This window comes from Rattus norvegicus, chromosome 3, assembly GCF_021556685.1.
Source record: "Rattus norvegicus strain SHRSP/BbbUtx chromosome 3, alternate assembly SHRSP_T2T, whole genome shotgun sequence".
NCBI classification, from domain to species: Eukaryota; Metazoa; Chordata; class Mammalia; order Rodentia; family Muridae; genus Rattus; species Rattus norvegicus.
In genome coordinates, this window is record NC_141536.1 from 45,317,133 (window position 1) to 45,341,292 (window position 24,160).

A 24,160-nucleotide genomic window follows, 5' to 3' on the forward strand; every position below is an offset into this window, starting at 1 on the left:
GTGCTGAGATTTTATTAGAGGCAAATGTATACAAAGTTACTATACAACTGAAAGATCCCAGCTCGAGTCTCAAGATGGCGCGCCCCAGGAAACACCGATCCCAGACGAGCCCCCAACTGAAAGATCCCAGTCTGAGAGACACCCTTATTTAGGTCTCGGGAAATCGCGGACCCCAGACACAGAGAGACCATTTTGGATGTAATAAGCAAAGGCGAGGTTTATTACGGAGATCTATTATGGGGGTCTCTGGGCCAACACGTACCCCACGCAGGAGACAGAGGTGTCGACCCCGAAACTCAAAAGTCAGGGGTTTATATAGGGAAAGCTAGGGGGTTTGGTGCGGTTACACACAATTGGCTAATTTTTGGCGTGGCTATAAGTGATTGGCTCATTCAAACAGACAACACAGCAGAAGAGTACGTGCTGACTGGGTCGTACAGGATTTTAGAAGCTAGGGGCTTATCAGGTTTGAAAGACATCTGGTTAAGGTGTGACTCCGAGTAAGCTGGGGGAGGTGCCCTTCTGTATCTTAGTGCCCGTCAGTCTTGGCTGTAGGGCGGGCCCTGCCCTGTCTGGATTTTGAAACTTATTCTTTTAATTTTATATTTTAAACCTTAAATCTGTATAATTTTCTTCTCACAACCACTAAGCCATGTTAAGCAAATACAATGTTTTGTTTTAACAGATCACCAGGGAGAACAATGGTAAGGAAGTATGGCTAGAAAAATATATGGGGACAGAACAAACCTTAAGTCTTAAGAAATAGCACAGTCCCAGGTCCTTGAGGTGGAATGTCGTTATGTAGATCATTTCCCTCTGACTTAGTGTGCCAAGGGTCAGTCTGCTCCTAGGTTTCTCAGGCAAGACTGTTGCCAACATGTATGTTTTAGCATTTTGGAGACTTTCATATGTTGCCATTTATTCTATAAATTACCAAGTCCAACTTAACTAATTCCATGACAAGAGTCAGTAATAAAATAAAACATTTGAATTTTGTAAATTTATAAAACATAAATATTGGGCTATAGAAAATGTCCTACAGTGGACCTCTACTCCTTTTCCTAGGAGTCTTTTCATTATATAATCAAAAGATATTAACCTCTTTGTTGAAAAGAAATATGTAAGATAAAGTTTATCTTTTTTTCCCTCAGTGTTGATTAAAGAAAAATTCACAGGCTTGCATAGAAAGGAACAATCTTCTTAATTCAAGAATTGCTCAGGTGCTATTCCATACGTTGTTTTCTATATATATACTGATGGGAAAGGTGACTGATGCATGATATTTAAAGCCATCCAATTTGCTAAGGAGCGAGTAACCAGTGAAGCTAAAGTAAAGGCCACAGATAAGATAAAATTTGGTTTTGGTCTTTTTTAATCACAGATACTCTGCAGCGCTTTCTGACAATTAGTATGCTAAGTAAGTAATCATTTGTCATAGACAATACCAATTCATCTGAAGCAAAGAAACACTGTAATATGGGTGCTACTTTGTACAGAGTATCTCTGTGGGCTGCAGGTGGTAGAATAGTTCACTGGCTGTCATACTCAGAGCCCTGGGCTCAGTCTCTAGCTCTTCATAAACAGAGTGGGCTAGTACATGCCTGTGATCCCAGCACTCAGGAGATAGAGGCCAGAAGATGAGTTTCAGGTTATCCTTGGCTTCATAGTATGTTTGAGACAAGCTAAAGACCCTGTTTCAAAATATAAATGTAAAAAGTATTTTCATGGGGGCTGGAGTGATAGCTCAGCAGTTAAGAACATTTATTGCTCTTCAGGTGACCTAGGTTCAATTCCCAGAGCCCACATGACAATTTACAACTTTCTATGCTTCCAGTTTCAGGGGATCTGACCTCCTTTCTGACCTCTTCAGGTTCCAGGCACACTTGTGATATACAAACATATGCACAGGCAAACCCTCATACACATAAGATAAAAATTGACATACAGCTTAAAGTATTTTTGTTAAATGTTAAGTGTGCCTGTGTTTAATAGCACTAAAAGCTTTATAACCAAGAAGAAAGTGCTTTCACTTAAGGTGACAATAACCTCATTATTTAATGCTCTACTTCTTTTTCTCTTATTCCTCAATATATTCTCTTTGTAGAATAGATAAAATATGTCACTGTATTTTTTTTTCTGTTGAAGCAACTGGTATTAAATAAAGTAACTGCTGGTGGTTTCTGCTTTGAGTCTTACTCCTCCTATAGATGTTGTCAGTTCTGAGCCATAAAACAGTCTCCTGTGCCTTATGACCAAAAGGATCTGCATATTTTCTCTCACATTTTAATCCTCAAAAATGTTTTGTTAAAACTTTCAGACATCTCTAAATGTCTTGGTAGGGCCAGTGTCCATTTTGAAGGTAGCTTCTATCTACTGCATCCTCCATGAGGAATAAACACTATTTGTCCTCACTTTTTAACATGAATTTTGCAAACATTCAAAACCTGTCATTCTGCCCCTGCTCTCCATACCTCCAAATTCATGTATATAATAAATCTTCCAAACTGCAAAGACTTGATGCATTCTAATGGCCCATGGTTCTTGACCACAGCACAGACCACAGACACCATCATGTCCCTCGATGGCACACAGGCCACACAGGCAAGCATCAACATGGCTTCAGTAGGCAGCAGAGACCAAGGGCATCCACGTGGCCTTTGGTGGTAGAATGGGCCACAGTCATCGCCAGAACTGTCCATATCCACTACTGCCATGTTCTTTGTCTGAGGCCATGTTCCTGTGTTGCTTCCATCGCCCCGCCTGTCTTTTGCCATTCTCCCCTGTGAGAGGCTCTGCTCCTTCCAGTTTCATATATACACTTTTTAAAAGCATCTTCCCGTAGGATCTGCCATTTTTCAGTTGTTCAAGAGAGACTGCAGGCTCTGCAGACTCCTTCTCTACCACTGAGTCTCCCCTCAGAGCCCCCATGGGTACTGGAAGCTCCTTGGAGTTGCTCAGCAATCCCTCAGAGGGTGCCAGGGGTCACCACCATCTTCAACCACAGACATGCTTCAGATTTCATCTTCATGTGCAGTGATATTCTTCCACATCACTGGAAATGCTCCACACACTCAAGCAGCTAGTAGATGACATAGATAACAGGGTGGACCCACTCACAGCACTGGATCTTGGCTGAACTGGCCAGCTGCTGCTGGTTCTCATGGTGCAGATGCAGCACCCATCCTCAGAGTTGTGCAGCACCCAGCTTTAAAAGTCTTAGGTACAGAGTCTTGCTTAAGTAGCTCAGTCGGTACAGTTAGACTCAAGGTGTAGTTCATCCTGTAACATTTTTACCAGTTGTTGAGCCTTATCAAAACAAACAAGTTATATGCTTAAAAAATACAATGAGGGGGTTGGGGATTTAGCTCAGTGGTAGAGCGCTTGCCTAGCATGCGCAAGGCCCTGGGTTCAGTCCCCAGCTCCAAAAAAAAAAAAAAAAGAAAAGAAAAGAAAAAAATACAATGAGGAGGAGCTGGAGAGGTAGCTTAGAAGTTAAGAACACTTGCTGCTCTTCCAGAGGGCAGGAGTTAGCTTCCCAGCACGCACATAGCAGCCCACAACCTTCTGTCTCTCCAGTTGCAGGTGATCTGATGGCCTCTTCTGGCCCTCATGGTCACCATACACATACACATACTAGACGGCAATCAAAACACCTTTACACATAAAATAAAAAGACTTTAAAACTCAACGATAAGACAAGTATAGGATAGACTGCCATTCTAGAAGGGATCAGTGGGGAAGAAGAAAGGGATAACAGGTTCTGATGGAATCTAAAACCTAGCAGAGCAAATATGAACTTATGAGGCATGACAATCTTCTTTGATGTCCATGTCTTATCTTTTATACAGCGTGTGGTGGAAGTTGGACCCTCAAAGCTCTAGATAACCTTGCACCCATTTTTCTGTCTACAGATCTCCTGGTTTGGATGACATGCCCTTGATTCTCCCAGGCTAAAGTTATACATTGGTCATTTTATCAGTTTGGGGTCTGAGTAGACTTTTTTATCCTGACTGTTCCACAAAACATTGCCCTTGTAGAGCACTCTACGGTGACCCAAACTCAATTACCCTAGTAGAGACTTCAATGGTACAGCTCCCGCAATTCTAAGTACTATGTAGATACTTGTTATTTAAGAGATCTAACATTTGCAAAAAGGTTAATATATACCAGAATGTTATATTTGCCATTTTTGATCATCCAGTAAAGATTATTTTTACTTGTGTATTTATTTTTAAAACAAGGTCTCACTATGTAGCCCTGGCTGTCCTGGAACTCACTAGACCAGACTGATCTTGAACTCAGAAATTTGCCTGCCACTGCCTTCCCAGTGCTAGGATCAAAGTCTGTGCACCACCATACTAGGCTTATTTCTATTTCTTATAGAAGCCAAGTTCTTAAAGGGGGGAGGGTTACCAAAATTGGATTATAAAATGTTTTGGTCTGGGTTTTCTAGAGTAACAAAACTTACAGGATAAATACACGGAATGTCTTAAAAACTCTAGTCCAGCTGATACAACAATGACTACCTATAAACTGAAGGTCCAAGAATCTAGTAAGTTGTTCAGTCCATGGAGCAAGCGGCCTCATCTGGCCTTCAGTGTACACTAGAAACCTGAATAACTAGGTTCTAATGCCAGTGAAGGAATGGACTTGATAGCGAGGCCAGAGCGAACAAGAAAGCAAAGAGCAAAAGCCTTGTTCTTCCGTGTCCTTATATAGGCGTCCAGCAGAAGGTGTGGTCCAGATTTAGAGATCTGTTTAAATGTGTCTTCCCACCTCAGATATCCAGATTAGAAGTGGATCTTCCAGGCTGGAGAGATGGCTCAGTGGTTAAGAGCACTGACTGCTCTTCCAGAGGTCCAGAGTTCAATTCCCAGCAACCACATGGTGGCTCACAACCATCTGTAATGGGATCCGATGCTCTGTTCTGCTGTGTCTGAGGACATTGACAGTGTATGCTCATACATTAAATAAATAAATACCTACCCCCAAAAAAATTATAAAAGAAAATAAAAAGAAGTGGATCTTCCCACTTCAAATTAAGGAAAAATCACACAGTTACACCCTTCCATGTCTGGGGTTGGTTGATTCCAGTGTAGTCAAGTTAACAATCACTAGTCCACTTCTTGTCAACCTGACACAATCAGACCTCTTTATGTCATGATTAATTTCCAAATGAAAATAATAACCAGATCATATTTATGCCCAAACATGTATAATCTCAAACATTATATATTTAACCAGGTTATAATTAATGCAACATGACATAACTATCCCCCAAACAACCAGCCACAAATGCCTTATTGTAAAAGTATTGCCTCTATCTCTAACCTAGACCTAGTCCTATATGCCCTAGTCCTATAGCTTCTAGGCTCCATATAGTCTATCTAGACCCAGAATGTTTTCAGCCTCTAAGACTTACTGCTGAATAAGCTCACCCCTTCCTAGTTCTTTCTGATCCCTGGCTGGCTGGTTCAACTCAGCTGTTCTGGTTCAAACTCCTCTCCAAGCCGACAAATTCAATCTGGCGTCTCTGGGCTTCTCCTGAGTTGCTCCGCTTTAACAATCTGTTCTGATCTTTTGGATCCTTCTCATTCTCTGTCTCCTTCTGTCTGCGTCTATCTTGTTCTCTCTTCAACCTGTCTCTGTAAAACTCTCCCACTAAAACTGCCTCTCTTCTTTTTCTCTCTACACTGCTCTCTCTTATGTTGCTTCCCTTTTCTTGTGCGAGTTGGGCGTATCCTATTCTGTCAAATCTTTCCCTGACTCGTCACTTTGTCTACCACTCAATTAGACATCACTTTCAAACATGGCTGCTTCCTCCTACAAACTAACTTTACAACTTCATTGTTTGGGATTAAAGGTGTCTGCTAAGGCTGAGCCACACAACTAGAAAAGGTTTTTTCAGTAAATAACACAATCTTGGGGTATACAGTGTAATCAAATATCCTACAGCATTTTATAAATTAGACTAGGTAGCCATGTTTCTCAAGGACATTCTTTGAGTATCTCAAACTTAAATGTGATAACCATTGTCATTCTCTTAATTGATGTTGCATAACAATACAGAAATCGAGTAAAAAATATAAATGTCTGTACAATGAATTTTTTCAAACTATGACAGAAGCACTAGTATCATCTAGTACCCTCATTTTTACAACCAGTCACCTGGCCTTAGCTGGTATTTATAACCACCTTCCTCTACTCCCCATTCTGTATTTCCTCCCCTTGGCAAGCACCTCAGCAGTTCTTGGCTCTTTTCCTGAAGGAGTGACCCATACCTTCATTGCTGAAGACGCTGTTGTACTTTCCCATTGATTTTAATCACAGGACATGGTAGACCAAGAGACACCCTAAAGGATGTCCTGTACTGCAGACATAATCTTTCTCCGTTGTGGAGAAGCAATTTAATTTCCTCATGTTGTAAGTGGATCAAGCCCCCTGCCTAACCCCTTTACTCCTTTTTTTAGCCTATTTGCTTAAGGGCATCAGAAGTCCAAAGTGGCCCCGAGGAAGTCTGAGGTTCAATTGAGTGGAATGTTTGCTGTGACTCCTGGAAGGAGTGCTCCTTCCCCTCACCCTACCCCTGCATTACCATTTGCTCTGCTGAGAAGTGGATGACAGCACTAGCAGTACTACAAGTGGATAACCTGATGTTCCCAGCTCAGTGTATCCTAGTTCAGTCCTAGTATACAGTCGGTGGTAGGTGGGGAACTTGTTAAAATAATACATAAAGAATGGTTGAAGAAAGAGCTACATGTAGTCCAGATACATGATCTTGGACATTTTAAAAAGAAAGTAAAATTAATAACTTAGTTTACCAGTTTTATGGTGGATATTAAAAATAGATTGTGTCCAAACTACTGTTTATCTGGTGTGAATAATATTTATTTTCATGGCGCTCCCTATTGAGAGCATTTTCATGCAAGCAGAACCTCCAATAAAGGTCTCATATCTACTACTGTTGGAGCAATTTTGAATGTTTTTAAATTGAGAGTATGTTTTATCCACTTAACACTTATTAAATCCCCTAATAAAAATCACTGGAAGAAAGCTATTTTTCAGAATGTTGGGATTAATTCTTGAAGATGAGATGAATATTTGATGATTTAAGGACATTTGAAGTTTTCTTCTAATATAGGAAGTAAACATCTTAGGAAATATGAAAAATTAGAGCATCCAATGTCTGTAACAAGAAAAATTTCAATTAACAGAACTCTATCTTAATATTTATGAAACTCATGAAAACTTGAACAGCTGTATGTCCAAAATTTGGAAATATGGTATCTTTGCTTTGAAGAGAATGGACTGAAAATTTGCTCTACTAAAAGAATACTTTTTAGTTTATTTTTATCTCATGTATATGAATATTCAGCCTGAATATGTGCCTGTGCACCAAGTGCATGCCTGATGCCTACAGAGACCAGAAGAGGGCATTGGAGCCCCTGGAACTCGCAATACAGATGGCTGTGAACTTCCCTGTGCCTGCTGGGGACCTAACCCCGGTCCTCTGTAAGAGCGGCATTTACTCTCAGCTGCTGGTCCAGATCTCCAGCTTCAGAATAAATCTTAGGATGAGGCTTTTACTTTATTCCTGATAAACTGTAGTATGTCTCGATGACCCTTGTTGATAAATCGATGGTATGTATTGCTATATATTTGATCTCCAGCATGCAGTTTTGCTGATGAGCACTAAGAAAGAACACACAACCCTTAAGACACGAGTACCTATATACCTGTTTACTTCTTAGGTTCTGATAGACCACTTGTTTGGCTAGTCTTTGGAATTAGAAGGAGTGTCAAGTACACAGAAGCCAGAGTCATCTTGGCCAGATGGTGTTTGATACAGATGGATGGTTAGTTGTCATGCAGATCTCCTAGTTGGTAACTTGTTGCTGCCATCTGACTCAAAGAATCATTCACACACACTGGCTGTCAAAAGCATCTTCTCTTCTGTCTGTTTTAGCTGTCATGTCTGTGCTCTGTACAGAAGTGTTGACAAGACATTACTGTTGTACATTTTCAATGTGGTTGTTAGTGAGTTTTCTGTTTGTGGGGTCTTTGATAGTACTGGAATGCACTTGCTTTGTAATTGTAGCTTTTAAAATAATGTGACTGTGCATCAATTTTCTGATTTTTAAAAAAAATGTATGCTATTTGTTTATTTGCAGTGAACATAGTCTTTTGATTTAAAAAGAAAAGTAAATGTGTCTAGCTTAGTATCAAGCATCTAAAGCAAGACCATTCATCCTTCTATTCCTTCAGGTCATTTTTGAAGACACATCAATTTCTTAGATATTTCATTAACAACTTAATTAGCATGTTATTTGATTACTACTGAACATCTCAGTGTATGCCAGACACTTTGTGACACTAGAGATTACAATAACTGCTGGTCAGACATGTAGACAGATGAGAATCCATAAATCCACGAAAAGCCAGAAAAACATGGGCCACTATTTGCCCAGCTACATTTTCAACATATTGATTTTTATGTAAAAAGGTTTTTGCCTTGGCTTTATAATACATTATCATCTGACTTAAGAAACATCTCAAGACTTTTATGTGAAATGGCCCCTGATATATTAACTTTCCCAGCTATTTAATGCATTTCAGCATTATTTATTATAATACGATATAGACAGATGTGCTGAAGTGTGTTTTTAGGCTAGAGAGAAGAAGATGAAAATTAACTGGCAGAAGTGTTCTGAGTTGGTTCCAAGTGAGCATACATGGTGTTTTGGTTTCTTCACTGAAGTGGGGGAGTCTGCATAATAGATGAAGAATGGTCTGAGAGTTGAATAATTTAGACATTTATTCTTAGCCTATCGCTAATTTGCTAGGTTTTTTTTTTTTTCTTAAAAAAAAAAAAAAAACCTGGTTACTTGCTCAAGGATGTATGCACCTATCCAGATATAGTGAAAAAATGGGTTATTACTAAAATTACTTATTTATGTTATAAAGAATTTTGAGTTCTTTGAGATAAAAATGTTGTAAATGCATAAAGTACACGGGGCAGACCATAGTGTATTGCTGATCCTTCCACCTCAGAGAGCATGGGCACCCAGACACTTAACTATGAACTAGCTACTACACTGGCATCCTCTTGTCAGTGTCCCCACTCATTCCAGCAGCACAGGTGCCGAAGTCTACAGAACGAGAGAAACATGGCTCTATATCAGACTCGTTTGGTATCTAGGGTTCCATATCTATGGCTTGAGTCCTCTAAGGCTGAGATTCATTCTTGATTCTTTCTTCTGCTTATAATAATCAGCATATATTTAACATCGTTTGTGAAGTTCTGTGGGGAATGTGAAGTTGCGTAAGACTGCTCCCAGGAAACACACAGAGCCATGCCTCTCAGCTTACTACCCACTTTCTCAATCACAAGAGTCCTGCATATAAAAGTGCATCTTTTGTTTGAGTAAATATAGTGAAGTGGTTTTTTTTTAACTTCTTGCATTTATATTTGAGGCATAAGGAACAAATCTTTGATTTATAAAGAACTTTAGGCTTACTTGGGACCTAAAATACTGCAACTTCATTAATTGTGAACTTTTTGATTTAGCCAATTAAAAAGTTCAAACATCTAGTATATACCAAATGTTGCTGTAATTATTAGAACCCTTTTCATATTTTGAGAAATTTACGTTTAGTCATTTGTAGAAAGTGTCAAAGACTTTCATTCTGTGTATGCTTTCTTAATGCAGCTCCTAAGAATGTACTCATTAGGTAATTGTGATATGACACGTTGAGATTTTTCTTGAAGGTTGGCACATCTGTATGTCTGTATTGCTAATATCATGTCATTTTCATTGTTTAGTTTTCACCGCCATTATAATAAAGTAGTAAGGTCAGTCGAATAAAAGTATGAGGGGATTATCCCTTTAAAATCTATAAATAGTGGGTTTTTTCAATTTTTATTGGATATTTTCTTTATTTATATTTCAAGTATTATCCCCCTTCCTGGTTTCCCCTCTGGAAACCCCCTATCTCATCCTCCCTGCCTCTATGAGGGTGCTCCCCCACACACCCACTCCCTCCTGCCTCCCTGCCCTGGCATTCCCCCACACTGGGGCATTGAACCTTCACAGGACTAAGGGCCTCTCCTCCCATTTATGCCCAACAAGGCCATCCTCTGCTACATATTCAAATGGAGCCATGGGTCGCTCCATTGGTGGGAGCTCTGGGGGGTCTGGTTGGTTGATATTGTTGTTCCTCCTATGGGGTTGTAAACCCCCTTAGCTACCTCAGTCCTTTCTCTAACTCCTCCATTGGGGACCCTGTTCTCAGTTCAATAGTTGATTGCTAGCATCTGCCTCTGTATTTGTCATGCTCTGGCAGAGCCTCTCAGGAGACAGCTATGTCAGGCTCCTGTCAGCAAGCACTTCTTGGCATCCCCATAGTGTTTTTATATCATAAAAATTAACCCTGGCATTCTCATATCTGGCCACAAAAGTTTTAGAATTTATATTTTTTTTCCTTTGGCTTTCATAATCTCTATTTACAGTTATTTACTCCATGATTTTGTACTCTAAAAATTAATTTCAGTGTTTATTTAAGACATAAAATTCTGTTTTGAGACTGGTTTATATTTTTAAAGCATAGCTTTTAATATAGCATGTACTTTACCATTTGTGCATTTTTCTTATTTTTAAGTATTAAATTTCAAATTCTAATTTTTCTCTTTACTGAAAGATCAAGAAAACAGTGTCAAACTCTTGACTAGAATTTCTTTAAATAAGGTAATTTTTGAAGTTGTATATTACTCTAATAGTTTTAAGTCACTGATACTGTAATGGAGTCAGTAACGCGTGAATAGATTTCTCAGTTACCTGGGTGGGACTGGCAGCTCCTGTGCTTATTAATAGACAGTAAACGCATCTGTCAGTGAGTATCAGGCTAACTGGTTGGGTTTTTTTTGTCAGCAGACTGAGAACTATGAACAAAGAATACGCGAGCAACAGGAACAGCTGTCATTTCAACAAACTCTCATTGACAGGCTAAAGTCACAGCTACGTCTTGTGGATTCTAGTCGAGGTACTTCTTTTGTTTTTATGTGTTTCTGGAAACTTTTCAGAGAAGAGAACATTTGAATTTCTCCTTTTTTGTCCTGTTTGTTTTTTGTTAATTCTGCTGTAAGAGTCATAGTGCGGCTGTACACTATGATGCTTGTTTAATTGAAACTTGTAGGAAATGAGGAAGTGGACATTCAGATATTCTGTAGGCTGGAATCCTGGGTTACTAAAACTTCCTTGAAAGTACTTTAGCAATGAATACGGAAAAAGCTTTGTAAAAGGTGTGTGCCTTTGAGTTGAAAATAGAAGCCGTAAGAATTTATCCTAAGACAATTGGTGTAAGTTCTAGAAGGTGTGCATACATTGACCATCACAGTTGACTGCTAGAGGTCAGAAATCAAAACAAGCATCCAAGCTCCAGATAGTTGAGCATGTCCTGAGCCCAGGAAGGGTGCAGAAGCTCTGGGCACTTCCCACGTTCCTTGCCCTGGCCATCTCTCCCTTTAAATATCCTTTGAACAAACCAGTAAATAATCCAAAAAGGTACAATGTCCAAAAGCTATGTTACAGTGAACAACTAAATAGCCAAGAAAATCAGTGATGATTGTTAACCTACCAACAGTCATGTTCATGATGTGCAGCAAAATAAAGAACACAAGATATAAAAATAAAGTCATTTCATGTGTACAACAAAACATTCTCGCTTGAATTTACATGTAGAAAAGAAAAACAAAATATAAACCACAGTGCTAATAAGAATAATTCATGAGTGATGAAAATTATAGGATTTTTAAAATAGTTTTTAAAGTTTTTATTTTATTTTATTTTATGTATGGGTGTTTTGCCTGCATCTGTGTATGCACCAGATGTGTGCCTCATATCCTCCCAGTCCACAAAAGCGCCTTGGATCCCTGGACCCGCAGCCAATAGATAATCACCAGCTTCAACCTCCAGTGCTGCTTTTTTTTTTTTCTTCATACTTTTTGTCATTACTACATTTTCTAATTTTCTATAAGCATGGAGTTTTTTTAAGTAATTGTCTTAAACTGACATATAAAAGCTTAATTGGCCTAGGAGGGGAGCACTTAGCTAGTCCATCCCTAGGAGGGGAGCACTTAGCTAGTCCATCCCTAGGAGGGGAGAACTTGGCTAGTCCATCCCTAGGAGGGGAGCACTTGGCTAGTCCATCCCTGGGAGGGGGAACACTTGGCTAGTCCATCCCTAGGAAGGGAGCATGGCTAGTCCATCCCTAGGAAGGGAGCATGGCTAGTCCATCCCTGGGAGGAGAGCACTTGGCTAGTCCATCCCTAGGAAGGGAGCACTTGGCTAGTCCATCCCTAGGAAGGGAGCACTTAGCTAGTCCATCCCTCACACTACCCCTCCCTTCAAAGCAAAGCTCTAAGGTCCAACTGTCAATAAAGTAAAATGCCAGAAACATAATTCTACTTTTCTGAATTCTATATATTTTACTTATGGGAAAATAAGTGTTTAGTGGGAAGAAAAACACTCAATAAATGGGCAACTTGCCGAGGTAAATATTGCACAAATTACTATAAAACTAGAGTTTACAATATATTCTTTTGAAATTACTGAGATTGTGTTTTTGTTTGTTTGGTTGGTTGGTTGTTTTGTTGTTATTGTTTTGTTTTGTTTTTTGAGATTAAAGTCTCACTACGTAGTCCTGGCTATCCTGGAACTTACTATGTAGAGCAGCCTGGGCTCAAACTCACAGAGATCTGCCTGCCTCTGCTTCCAAGAGTACTGGGATTAAAGGCTTGTGCCACCATGCCTGTCTTCATTTTTTTTTTAAAGATTTATTTATTATTTATTATATATGAGTACACTGTAGCTGTCTTCAGATACACCAGAAGAGGGCATCGGATCTCTTTACAGATGGTTGTGAACCACCATGTGGTTGCTGGGAATTGAACTCAGGACCTCTGGAAGAGCAGTCGGGTGCTCTTAACCACTGAGCCATCTCTCCAGCCCTTCATTTTTATTATAATTATTTTTCCAGGACTTTCTACTGATGTGCAAGTGTTTTGTCTTGCAGATAACACTTGTGACTATGTACCTTTGCTTGAAGACAGTGACAGAAGGAAGAATAATTTGACCCTTGATGAACCACATGATAAAGTGAAACTAGGAACACTGAGAGATAAGCAATCAAAGGTAGGAAGTGCTGTCAGTCTCATCTTTAAGGGATCAGGCTTCACAGAGTTATAGATTATTTAGTTTATATGCTCGCACAGTTTGAGTGGGTTGAACATGGGAAGAAGGCAGGCAATATTTTTTTCACCCCTAACATTGCTTCTGCATAAACTAACATTTAAATGCTGATATACAATATATTTCATTTCTTCTTCCTGAGGCAATGACTCACCACTGATATATTTTTAGAGAGATTTTTTAAATTAATTTTATGTATGTGCCATATGTGTACAGTGCTTTCAGAGGTCAGAGGATGTATCAGACCTCCTGGAACTAATTACAGACAGTTGTGAGCCACCTGTGGGTGCTAGGAATTAAACCCATTTTCCCTATAAAAGCAGTAAGTGCTTTTAACCACTGCACTATCATTCTCTAGCCTCTATTTTGTTATTTTTAACTTGTATATGTGTGTCTATATATGCACATGTATGCAGATGCTCATGGAGGACAGATGCAATAAATCTCCTTAATCTGGGATTACAGATGCTTGTGATTTATGCAGAGAAAGTGCTAGGAACAAAATTCAGGTCCTCTGCAAGAACAGTATACACTATTTACTAATGAGTCATCTTTCTCCCCCCACCCCACCACTAGAATTCTAAACTTTCTTCTACAAAGTTCTGTATCTGCAGACATGACATATCCTCTTAAGTAGCGTTACTAATATTTAAAATAAGCCATAAGCTTCATATTTCCTAGTGTTTTTTTAAAAGAATTGTTGGTGTGTGTCAGTATGTGAGCATGCTCTTTGCATGCCTAAGTACATGTGTCTGTTACATGCTCACAGAGCTAGGACAGCACCAAGTGTCCTCCCTACCCTTCTCTGCCCATTCACTTGAGGCTGAGTCTTTTTAAATTTATTTCTGAGTTTTATGTGTGTGAGCGTTTTGCCTGCATGCCTTCATATGCACCGCATGCATGCCTGGTGCCCATGGAAGTCAGAAGAGAGCTACTGTATAAATGCTGGGAATCAAACTTGGGTCCTCAACAAATAATCTTAACCACTGAACCATCTCCCCAGCCCCACAAGTGGAGTATTTCTCTGGATCTGGGACTTGCATTTTCTGCTAGGTTGAAAGTCAGCAAGTTCCAGCCAACCTACTTCCACCCCTTCTAGTGTTGGGGTTGTAGATAGACATAGGTTCTGCTTGTTATTTGAGTACTAGAACCAGAACTCCAGCCCTCACAATGACACATAAGAACTCTGCGGAGCCATCTCTCATGGCTTCCTAGTAGTTCCCCAGCCCCCTGGTATCATAAGCAGTTAATGAAGTATAAGTTTTAACAAAGTAACAAAACTCTAAACTGAGTTAGATAGTAAGATGATCCTAGGTTTAAATTGTTTTCTATTTTTTTCCTTCAACTTCCTCTGCTTGGCTAGCTTATGTCCAAAGAATTAACAATGCTGCACCAATTGCACTGTGTTTGTGGACAGACCATGGACAAGGGCTAAAGAAATAAGCTCTGGGTAAGGAAGAAATATAAACTCAGCAACTTATCATCACCATCCTTGTCAGTAATACAAGATTTATGTGATAGCCATAGTTTAATTCTTTGACTAGCTCATGAATTTCTTGTGTTGTGACCATTTAATAAAAATAAATTAAACTGTATTTTAAACTGTTTTTTCTTTTATGTTATCGTCAGTCCAAAGGCTAGCAGACACTGAATGTTTAGACAAGAAATCTACTCTTTTTTATGTTCATATTTACTTTTTAAAAATGTTTTTAATTAAAATGAATTACATTACTTTCCCTCCTACTTTTCCTCCCTCCAGCTCTTCCCAGCCACCTTCCCTTCAGCCCCCTCACATGTTTCTCTTTCTCAAGTTGATAACCTCTTTTTTCTTGATTACTATTACAATTTCTCTCTCTCTCTCTCTCTCTTTCTCTCTCTTTCTCTCTCTCTCTCTCTCTCTCTCTCTCTCTCTCTCTCTCTCTCTCTCTCTCTCTCTCTCTCTCTCTCTGTGTGTGTGTGTGTGTGCTTTCTGAGTCCACTTTTGTGAGTCACCATGTGGTTGCTGGGAACTCAGGGCCTTTAGAAGAACAGTCAGTGTTTTTAACTGAGCCATCTCTCCAAGCTGACTCCATTTTTGTTGTTTGTGTATATGAGGTTTCAGGTCTGACCATTCTGCCTTGGACAACCAATAAAGGAGCTTATAACTGAGAGAGGCTAATGATCCCCCTCTTAATAGTCATTGAGTACCTATAGTTCTTTGTCTCGGCACTGGTGGGACTCCATGAGATTTTCCCTCCCAAGTTAATGTCTATTGATCCTGCCATTGTCCTGGTCTTACTTATGCAGCCGTGTCTAGGAGAGATGTTTCACACTTGAACTCCTGGAATTCCGGCTCGTACAGTCTTCTCACCAACTTCCTGGTATTCTGGTTCTCAAAATTTTCTCCACTCTTCCATTATGTGCCCTATAGAAAGGAACAGTGATGTAGTTGTATCCATTGGGCCTGGACTCAACCACCATTCATTTATCTCTGCATTGTGTCCAAAGTGGTTTTCTGCATTGATTTTCATTTGCTGTGAAGAGAAGCTGCTTTGATTTGGGGTCTTAGCTACACTTGAATGTAGGTATAAGGGTAAGATTTCGAATGTAGTAAAGGCTTACTCTGGTCTAAGAAAGCAACAGTAGATTATTTTCTAAGGTCCATGATCTCACTGGCCTGGAAGCTGGATAGATTTCCGATACCAGGAATGATTTCCCCCTGTTGAGTGGGCCTTAAAAGTTCCACATCTTGTACACCACAGTAGTTCCATGTCATAAACTGGTTTCTCTAAACTTACTCCAAAAACTTAACAATATAAAACAAAATTATTCTCTCTATCTCCGTGTGGCAGAGATGACGTTAGACCACTGTTGACCATGCCTGCTGTGGGAGCACGCCTATTGCATGCTCTCTGTGTCTCCGTGCCAAGTGTTGCCGTGTTCACACGCATTACAGCTCTTCACTGCATCTCTTTGTAACACCTTGCATAGTGGATTCTGGAACCACAGCAAGGAGACTTTGAGGCCAGATCCAGCTCGAATCATCAAGTCCTGTGTCCTAAGTGATATGGTTCAACCCTAGGGAGCCCACTGTCAACCCCTAAGTGAGAGTCAAGGGCTTCATCTGCCCTGTGTGGGGAAGCCTGCACTGTCCTTACCAGCCGTTCAAGGGAGGGCTGCTTATACCTGTGCTCGGGTTTTTGTTGCTCTGGGTTCTTGAGGGGAGCACCATCAGCACAAGTAGCTTAGCTTCCTCCAATAAACATGTGTAGTATATGTGTGTGTGTGCACATGTACTTATGAACCATGTATAATTCTAGGTAAATATAATGTAATGCAATTCCTTGATGCTTTCTCAAACATCTTGGTGTTAGGTGTCCCTTGTTCCTCCCTCCGTCTGTACTAACCACCTCCCTCCTACCCATTGGAGATCCCCTCCCTGTTATTCCTTTTCCTATTTCATATCATTTGTATCCTGCTACCCCCTTACCTCTCACACTCAGTGGTTCCTTTGTCCTTTTGGATTCTGTGGCTACTCCATGCTTATACTCCTTTCTGAGGACTTGATGCTAAGGATGAGAAAGAACACGGAGGGTTTGTCTTTCCGCATCTGAGTTGTCTCTCTCAGTAATCTTTTGTAGGTCTACGTATTTACCTGAAAATCCTGAGTTCATTTTCTTAGAGCTGAAGACTATGTCATCATTTATATGTACCACTTCTCATTGCCCATATTTTTTGTTGAAGGCCATTTAAGTTGTTGCCATTTTCTGGCTATTGTGAGTAGAACATTGCTGAGCAAGTGTCTATAGAGGGGAATGTCAAGTCCTTCCGGCAAATGCCAAGGAGTTAGGCCAGATCATGTGGTAGATTCCTTTAGAGTCCTTTAAGGACTCTCTAAACTGGTTTCCAGAATGGCTCCACCAATTTACATTCCTACCAACAGCGAAGGAGGGATACCCTTCCTCTTTGGCTTCACCAGCATTTGTTGTCAGTTGTTTTCGTTGATCAGAATCACTGTAACACGGGTAAGATGAAATCTCACAGTAGTTATTTGCGTTTCCCTAATTGCCAAGTATAGTAAACGACGTTTGGGGTATGTCTTAGCCAGCATTATTCTTCCTATTGAGATCTCCGATTAGAGCTCTAGCCTGTTTTTCAGGCATGTCATTTGTTTGCTTGACTCTCTGTTCTGTTAGTTCTTTGTATATTCTGTATGTCAGTCCTCTGTCAGATGGATCCTGTGAGACTCTCTTCCATTTGCGGTGTCTTCTTCCCTTGCTTAATTGTTGTCTTAGTTTGGTGAGCTCCTAGTTGTTGGCCTTAATTCCTAGGCAAATGGAGTCCTGTAGAGAGTCCTTTCCTATACCTATGTCTTAGAGCTCTGTGTCTGCATGTACTTTCTTCCAGCAGTTGTAATGTTTCGGGTTTCAAATTTGAACTACTTGTGAATTCGCTGTGTATTGATCTGTACTTAATAAATTATAAATAAATTCACTCTTACCTAATAATATAAGAAATTATGTACTAGGACTGGAACTTTGAAATATATTGTTATATTAGGTGGTATTTTTTTTTAATGAAGGCAGTTCACACTTAGTTCCTATTTTGTAAAATTGCATGTTGAGAGTAGGAAGGCATATAATGGGTAAAATATACACTTTAGTAACTGAGTTTCACATCTTGTTCACCACAGTAGTTACATATTTTTTACGCTGTCATATAACTGGTTTCTCTAAACTTACTCAAAAACTCAACAACATAGAACAAAAAATAATTTTCTCAATTTCTGTGTGTCTGAAATTCAGGAGTGACTTAGCTGGGCGGTGGTGTCTCACAACTTCTCATGTTGCTGAAATCAAAAGTAGTCGAGATTATAGACTGAAGGCTTCATGGTTGGAGGACCCACTTCCAAGATGGCTCACTCACATAACTTTGGCAGGAGAGTTTGCCATATGGGTGTCTACTCATAGCCTGGCAGCTAACTTCCCCAGAGCAAGGGACCCAAGAGTAAGGTGCAAGGTGCTTTCAGTGACCGAGTCACCAGAGTCACTTACCTTTCTTCCACATATTCTGTTCTTTACAAGTTGTCTATTCTTCCAAGCAGCGAAGAGTCAAAGTCTGTCTTTTAGAGCATCACAGGCACTGTAGGTTATAGTCTATTAGGAAAATGGAGGTGGTAGTGGGTAGGGGAGAGAGTTAGTCCCCAACATCAGATGATGACAATAAATTCCATTTTCCTGTGTCCTGTGATTAAGCTCAGAAGGAAAAAAATAATACCATGGCCTATGGTCTTAAGAATTTGAAAAATTATAAATATAGACTTTATAGAGGATGTTAACGGGCAGTGCTTAGAGAACTAAAAAACCATTACATATTGTTACTAATTTTTATAAACGACCTTTAAAATTGAAAATATTTATAAATTAATCTATGTGAAAAATGCACTGTCCACCCCCCCAGCTCCCCACCCCTGGTGAATTTGACTTCCTTTTAAGCTTTGAGCACTCACTGTTTTGCAGCTCAGAGTTCCAAATGCTACCACAGTTGTTCCCAAAACAACACATTCAGGTTTGTCACAGCAGTACCCTATGGCCCTGGCACCAACTTCTCTATTCCTTTGCTTGCTTTTGCTGTGGTAAACACCATAACCAAAAGCCACTTGGGAAGGGGAAGTATTTATTTCATCTTACGCTGCCGGCAGTTCATCCTGAGGAAGTCACGGCAGGAACTCGGGAGGAGCCTGGAGGCAGGAGCTGAAGTGGAGACTGTGGAAGAGTGCTGCTTGTTGGCTTACTCTCCACAGCTTGCCAGTTCTTGTGTTTGTTTGTTTGTTTGTTTGTTTGTTTGTTTGTTTTTGTACAACCTGAGATCCCCTGCCAAGGGATGGCATCACTCACAATGGGTTGGACCCTCCCACATCCATCACTAAGAAAATGCCCCACAGACAGACCACCCGGATGAAGGAAATTCCGCATTTGAGAGTCTCCCCTCCCAGATAACTCTAGTTTATGTCAAGTTGTCAGAACAATTAGCACTGGCCCCTTCAGTTTTTATGCGGGGAGTGCTTGAAGACAGTGTAAAGTTCACAACCGTTAAGCTTTCTGGCCTTCTGTAGTTTATAAAATATTACATTAACAGGTCTAGGCCTGGCTGGCATCTTCATGCTTGTACTGTGTGCATTTACAAACTCTGAACTTGTGGTTGGTTTTCAACCTAGGAATATGTAGGTAAGTGTTGGGCACTGTGCACTTTAGACATTGTTTTCTGTTGCTAGTCTCATAAGCTGCACTGTTTGTTTTTATTTAAGTTGCTATATATATATTACAGTCCAGATGTTGTATCAAGAGAGCATAACATACAGATAGATGACAGACGTATTATTGGTCATTTGAACAAAACTCAAATTTTAGACTTTTTATCAAGTCATTAATCACGAAGTTACTTCCATCAGAAAATAATACCTAATTTATATCATCTAAACATACTACATATGTAACTTTAAGAAGAAATTGCAATAAAATTGACATTTACTCAAATGTTAAAACATTGTTCCTGTGGTCTATTAACGTTCACCTTTGCTTCTGTCTCTCAGTATACAGAAATGATAGTTGTAGTTAGTAAATAATGGTACATGCCAACTTGGGGTTATAGAAAACTAAAGGAAAATGTGTTTTTATGTGTACCATGTTAAAAGAATTGTTGCCTTTTCAGTAGAAGCAAATGCCCCATTCCACCTTTTCCCAACCAGTTTTATTTTTATTCATTAAAGTTCAAAGTTTTTTCCAAATTTATCAGAATTAAATATCATAAAATCTAAGAAAAAAACATTGATATATAAAACTTTCTAGTAAGTTCCTTAAATTTGAATTAATATATTAATTTATATTAACATTAAAAGAATTTTTAGAAAAATTATATTTAAATATATAAGAATTTTTAGAAGAAAAACAGAAGTGGCATCTTCCCTAACATTTAAGCAAATCTGAACATTTTCAATGTAGCTGACTTTTCTCCCCTTATGTCCCCAAATTGTCATATTTTCTACGTCCTGCCCCTCCCTTTTCTTTAAATGATAAAGCCTACAAAGTGGAGTTGGCATGTTCATTCCAGCCTTGGTTTCTTTAAAGCATGAAACCAACCCCAGTAGGTAAGGAGCAGACCCCACATACACAAGGCAATCCAGTTCGTCTTAACTGTTATGTTAAAATCTGTCATCCTAAAAGCTTTCCACATCTGTTTTGAAGATACTGTCTTTGATTTTTGGTTGGTTGTTTTCTTTTGTTTGGAGGGGTTGTTTTGTTTTTTGTTTGTGGTGGGCTTTGTTCCCGTAAGACAGGGTTTCTTTGTGTACCCTTGGCTGTCCTAAAATGACCAGGCTGGCCTCAAACTCAAGAGATCCACTTGGCAAAGATATTATTTTTCAGTCTTGTAGACTACATCTACATTCAATTTGTTGTATTATGGATTTGTTTTATATTTTCTTTATTAAATTGTATGCCAATATTCTAGCCTCACATACACAACATGGCTGTAATAGGAGCTTTTAGCTGTTATAAGTATTATTCTTCGATACTACACAAAAACTTAGTAAGAGGTAGCTACTTTTTTTATTTTGTTTGCATGCATGTGGGCACACACCTCATGGTACACACATATGGAGGTTAGAGAATGGCATTCAGGAGGAGTCTGTTCTGTCTTTCCATCATGTAGGTACCAGGGAGTAAAAACCAGTAGTCATGGTGGCAGGTGCCTTTGCCTGCTCAGCCATCTCACTGGCCCAGTTTCTTAACTGTTGGCTGCAATGTGACATCTGAAGCCACATCAGTGAACCTCTCACCTACTTACCAGCCCGTGGTCTGTCTTACATTGACTGTCTTTTTACTTACGTCTGGTTTTAACATAATGAGTTAGATAGTTGATTATTGGCTTACTGAATTGTATAGATTATAGATCTTCCAAGTGTTGACTTATTAGATGATATTTAATGTCATCACCAAGCTTACCACAGAAACCTTTTAAGTTTTGGGCAGCTGTCAAGCTTACTATAACAGGTACAACTTTTCCAAAATTTTAATTCTCACTTGAAAGCTCAAATTTTATCATTGGCAACAAGTCTTGTCACTTGTTTTCCTTAAAGTGACAGGCCAGCTTCATTTGCTTTTGAGAAAATGTCTGAATAACCATAGCCTGCATGTCATTCATTCTTTGAAGTGAAAATAGCATTCTTTTTAAAAAGTGACTAGTTCAGCTCACAACTCAAGCGTTAGCAAGCTTCCCCAAGAAGCCTCGCACTTCAAGACACATCAGAAGCTTCGCTTACAGTTGCTCTCTGTACAGTCCGAGTACATGCCAGTGCAGTAAACACCATACAAACCATATCAATACTACTGTGAAGATAGTTTAGTTAGTGGATGGCATTGCATAAATTTAATCATTAACCATTTAGCAGATGCCAAAAGGAAATATAGACAAGGTCAAAGCAAAATGTCTGTATTGGCCATAACATAGCAAGCAGTAAGGAATCTATCTGCCTTGCTCCCACCTGGGCTTGAGGAGGTGTACAGAGCCCTCAGACGGATGCCTATAGTTACATTAGTGGAAAGGAACATGGATCTTAGGGAGTCCTGCGCTTTAAACAAGCACCAGGTAAGCTGGGTCTTTGAGAAACTATATGGTCTTTCAAGTAGACTGTCTGTAAAAATAGCAGTCCTGAAAAATGACCATATAAAGAATAGTCAAAGCCTATATTCATGACATGTGCAAGGATACTCAAGGCCTATGACAGTCTTCTCTCTCCAACAGCAGACAGATTGAAAGGATCTTGGAATTCACAGGGGTCCTGAATTCTATGTTGAGACTCAGTGCTTTAGATAAGTTGTAATTTCCTGTTAAAAAATCAAGTTACCTTTTGTCATTAAGAGAAACACTAGGATTATTCTAACATTTCATCAATTTTAAGAATATATGAATATCACAATGTTTCCTCATCATTTCTTTGTATATTTATTAGATAACTATTAATATATTAAATGATACTTATAAATTATTGCCAGTTGTTTATCTGTATCTATTGTACTAAGTACATATCAAATGTTGATTTTTTTTTTACTGTAATCTATTAAAACTATGGAGACTAGGGGTGTATAGCTCAGAGGTAGAGGATATGCTTACCAGCCACAGTCCTGGAGTTAAGAATGTACAGGGACTAAGCCAATACCTAAAGACTATACATGGACTGACCCTGGACTCTGACCCCATAGGTAGCAATGAATATCCTAGTAAGAGCACCAGTGGAAGGGGAAGCCCTGGGTCCTGCTAAGACTGAACCCCCAGTGAACTAGACTGTTGGGGGGAGAGCGGCAATGGGGGGACGGTTGGGAGGGGAACACCCATAAGGAAGGGGAGGGGGGAGGGGGATGTTTGCCTGGAAACCGGGAAAGGGAATAACACTCGAAATGTATATAAGAAATACTCAAGTTAATAAAAAAAAAAAAAAAAGAATGTAGGTAAGAGGAGAGCAAGGTGGCTCAGTGGCTAAAGATGCTTCCTCCATGTCTGATGACCTGAGTTTGGTCCTAGGAACCCACATGGTGAAAGGAGAGGACTGCTGTGGCATGAATGCCTCAGCCTCACCACATATAATGTATAAATTAGTGCAGTAAAATTCTAAAAGAGAGAATACATGTGGACCAGAAATGAAGGGCCAAAAAAGCCACTTACTTAGCTTTGCTTAACCATGGGATACCCAGGACTTTTCCCAACGTGGTATTTTGACAACTTTATACTGGTTTTGTAATCTTTTCCATGACATTGCTAGAATTTGGAGGCTGGGAGGGGGGGTGGAGCTCACCTAATTTTTCATCTGCAACTAATACATTACACTCTGAACTCTGCTGCTTACTTAGGCAGACTTGCTGTGTTAGGACAACAGACTCACCCTGAAAGGTTTTTTTCCTTTCCCATTAGTCATATTTCCATATTCTCATTTTAATTTTTTAAAAAGTTTTTGTTTTGTTTTTTGTATTTTGAATATTGTTTAATTAAATGTTATATATATATGTACACACACACACACACACACACACACACACACACACACGTGCACGCACTCACACAGGTACAAAACTATTGCTACCGAAAGACTTGGCATCTTTTATTACTATGTCAAAGGTTTTATTTATCCAAATAAAAGAAATATAGGAATATTAACATCATCTACATTTTCCATTTATAGCAGAATAAAGCATCAACTCTGCTTTTTTTCTTTTTCTACATAATTAAGATAATTTTACAGTTTTTAAAAACTTAATTCACAAAACACTAGAGTCAGGTCTTTGAAACTCATTGGTTTTTCTTATTTGCATGTGTGTTTTGCCTGGGTGTGCAGCACGTGCATATCTGGTGGCAGTCACCTTGCGTCCACACTCAGGAAGAAAGCAGTGGCAAAAGCTGGCTCTGTGCTCTTCCACTTTGTCTCCAGTCTCAGCTCAGTCCATGAGGCGGGAGAGCACATTTAAGGTGAGCCTTTCCTTCTTACTTTTCTAGAAGCACCCTCATAGACACACCAGGGTTATGTTTCCATGCTGATTCTAGATCCAGTCAAAGTAACATTAAAGAGTGAGCATCACAGTACTATGTGCATTAAATTATAGTTAAGGGTTTTCCTAGAAAAAGAGAAATGAGAAACCTTATTTAAAATGATTAAGTTAATGTGATTTCTATTTTGCATGAGAATTCACCCCCAGGAATAAATATTTATACATCTTAAGAAGGTAAAGTAGAGGGCTGGAGAGATGGCTCTGAGCTCACAAGCAGTGGGTGCTCTTCCAGGGGAACTGGATTCAATTCCCAGCATCCACATGGCAGCTCCAAGGGCACTAGGTACACATGTGTTACATAGACACACATACAGGGAAAATACCTATACACATGGA

At 39.4% G+C, this 24,160-nt stretch overlaps 1 protein-coding gene across 18 annotated transcripts in view; it reads left to right on the top strand.

Annotated features, from left to right (window-relative positions):
* Tank (TRAF family member-associated NFKB activator) overlaps nucleotides 1–24,160 on the top strand; it is a 76,489-nt gene that overhangs the window by 37,812 nt on the left and 14,517 nt on the right. For 6 of the 18 annotated variants that reach the window (XM_087649284.1, XM_087649341.1, XM_087649350.1 and 3 more), the window contains 2 exon segments: nucleotides 10,929–11,040; nucleotides 13,072–13,190. In XM_087649284.1, coding sequence (XP_087505410.1) covers nucleotides 10,929–11,040; nucleotides 13,072–13,190 — 231 coding nt within the window. 18 annotated transcript variants of the gene reach the window in all.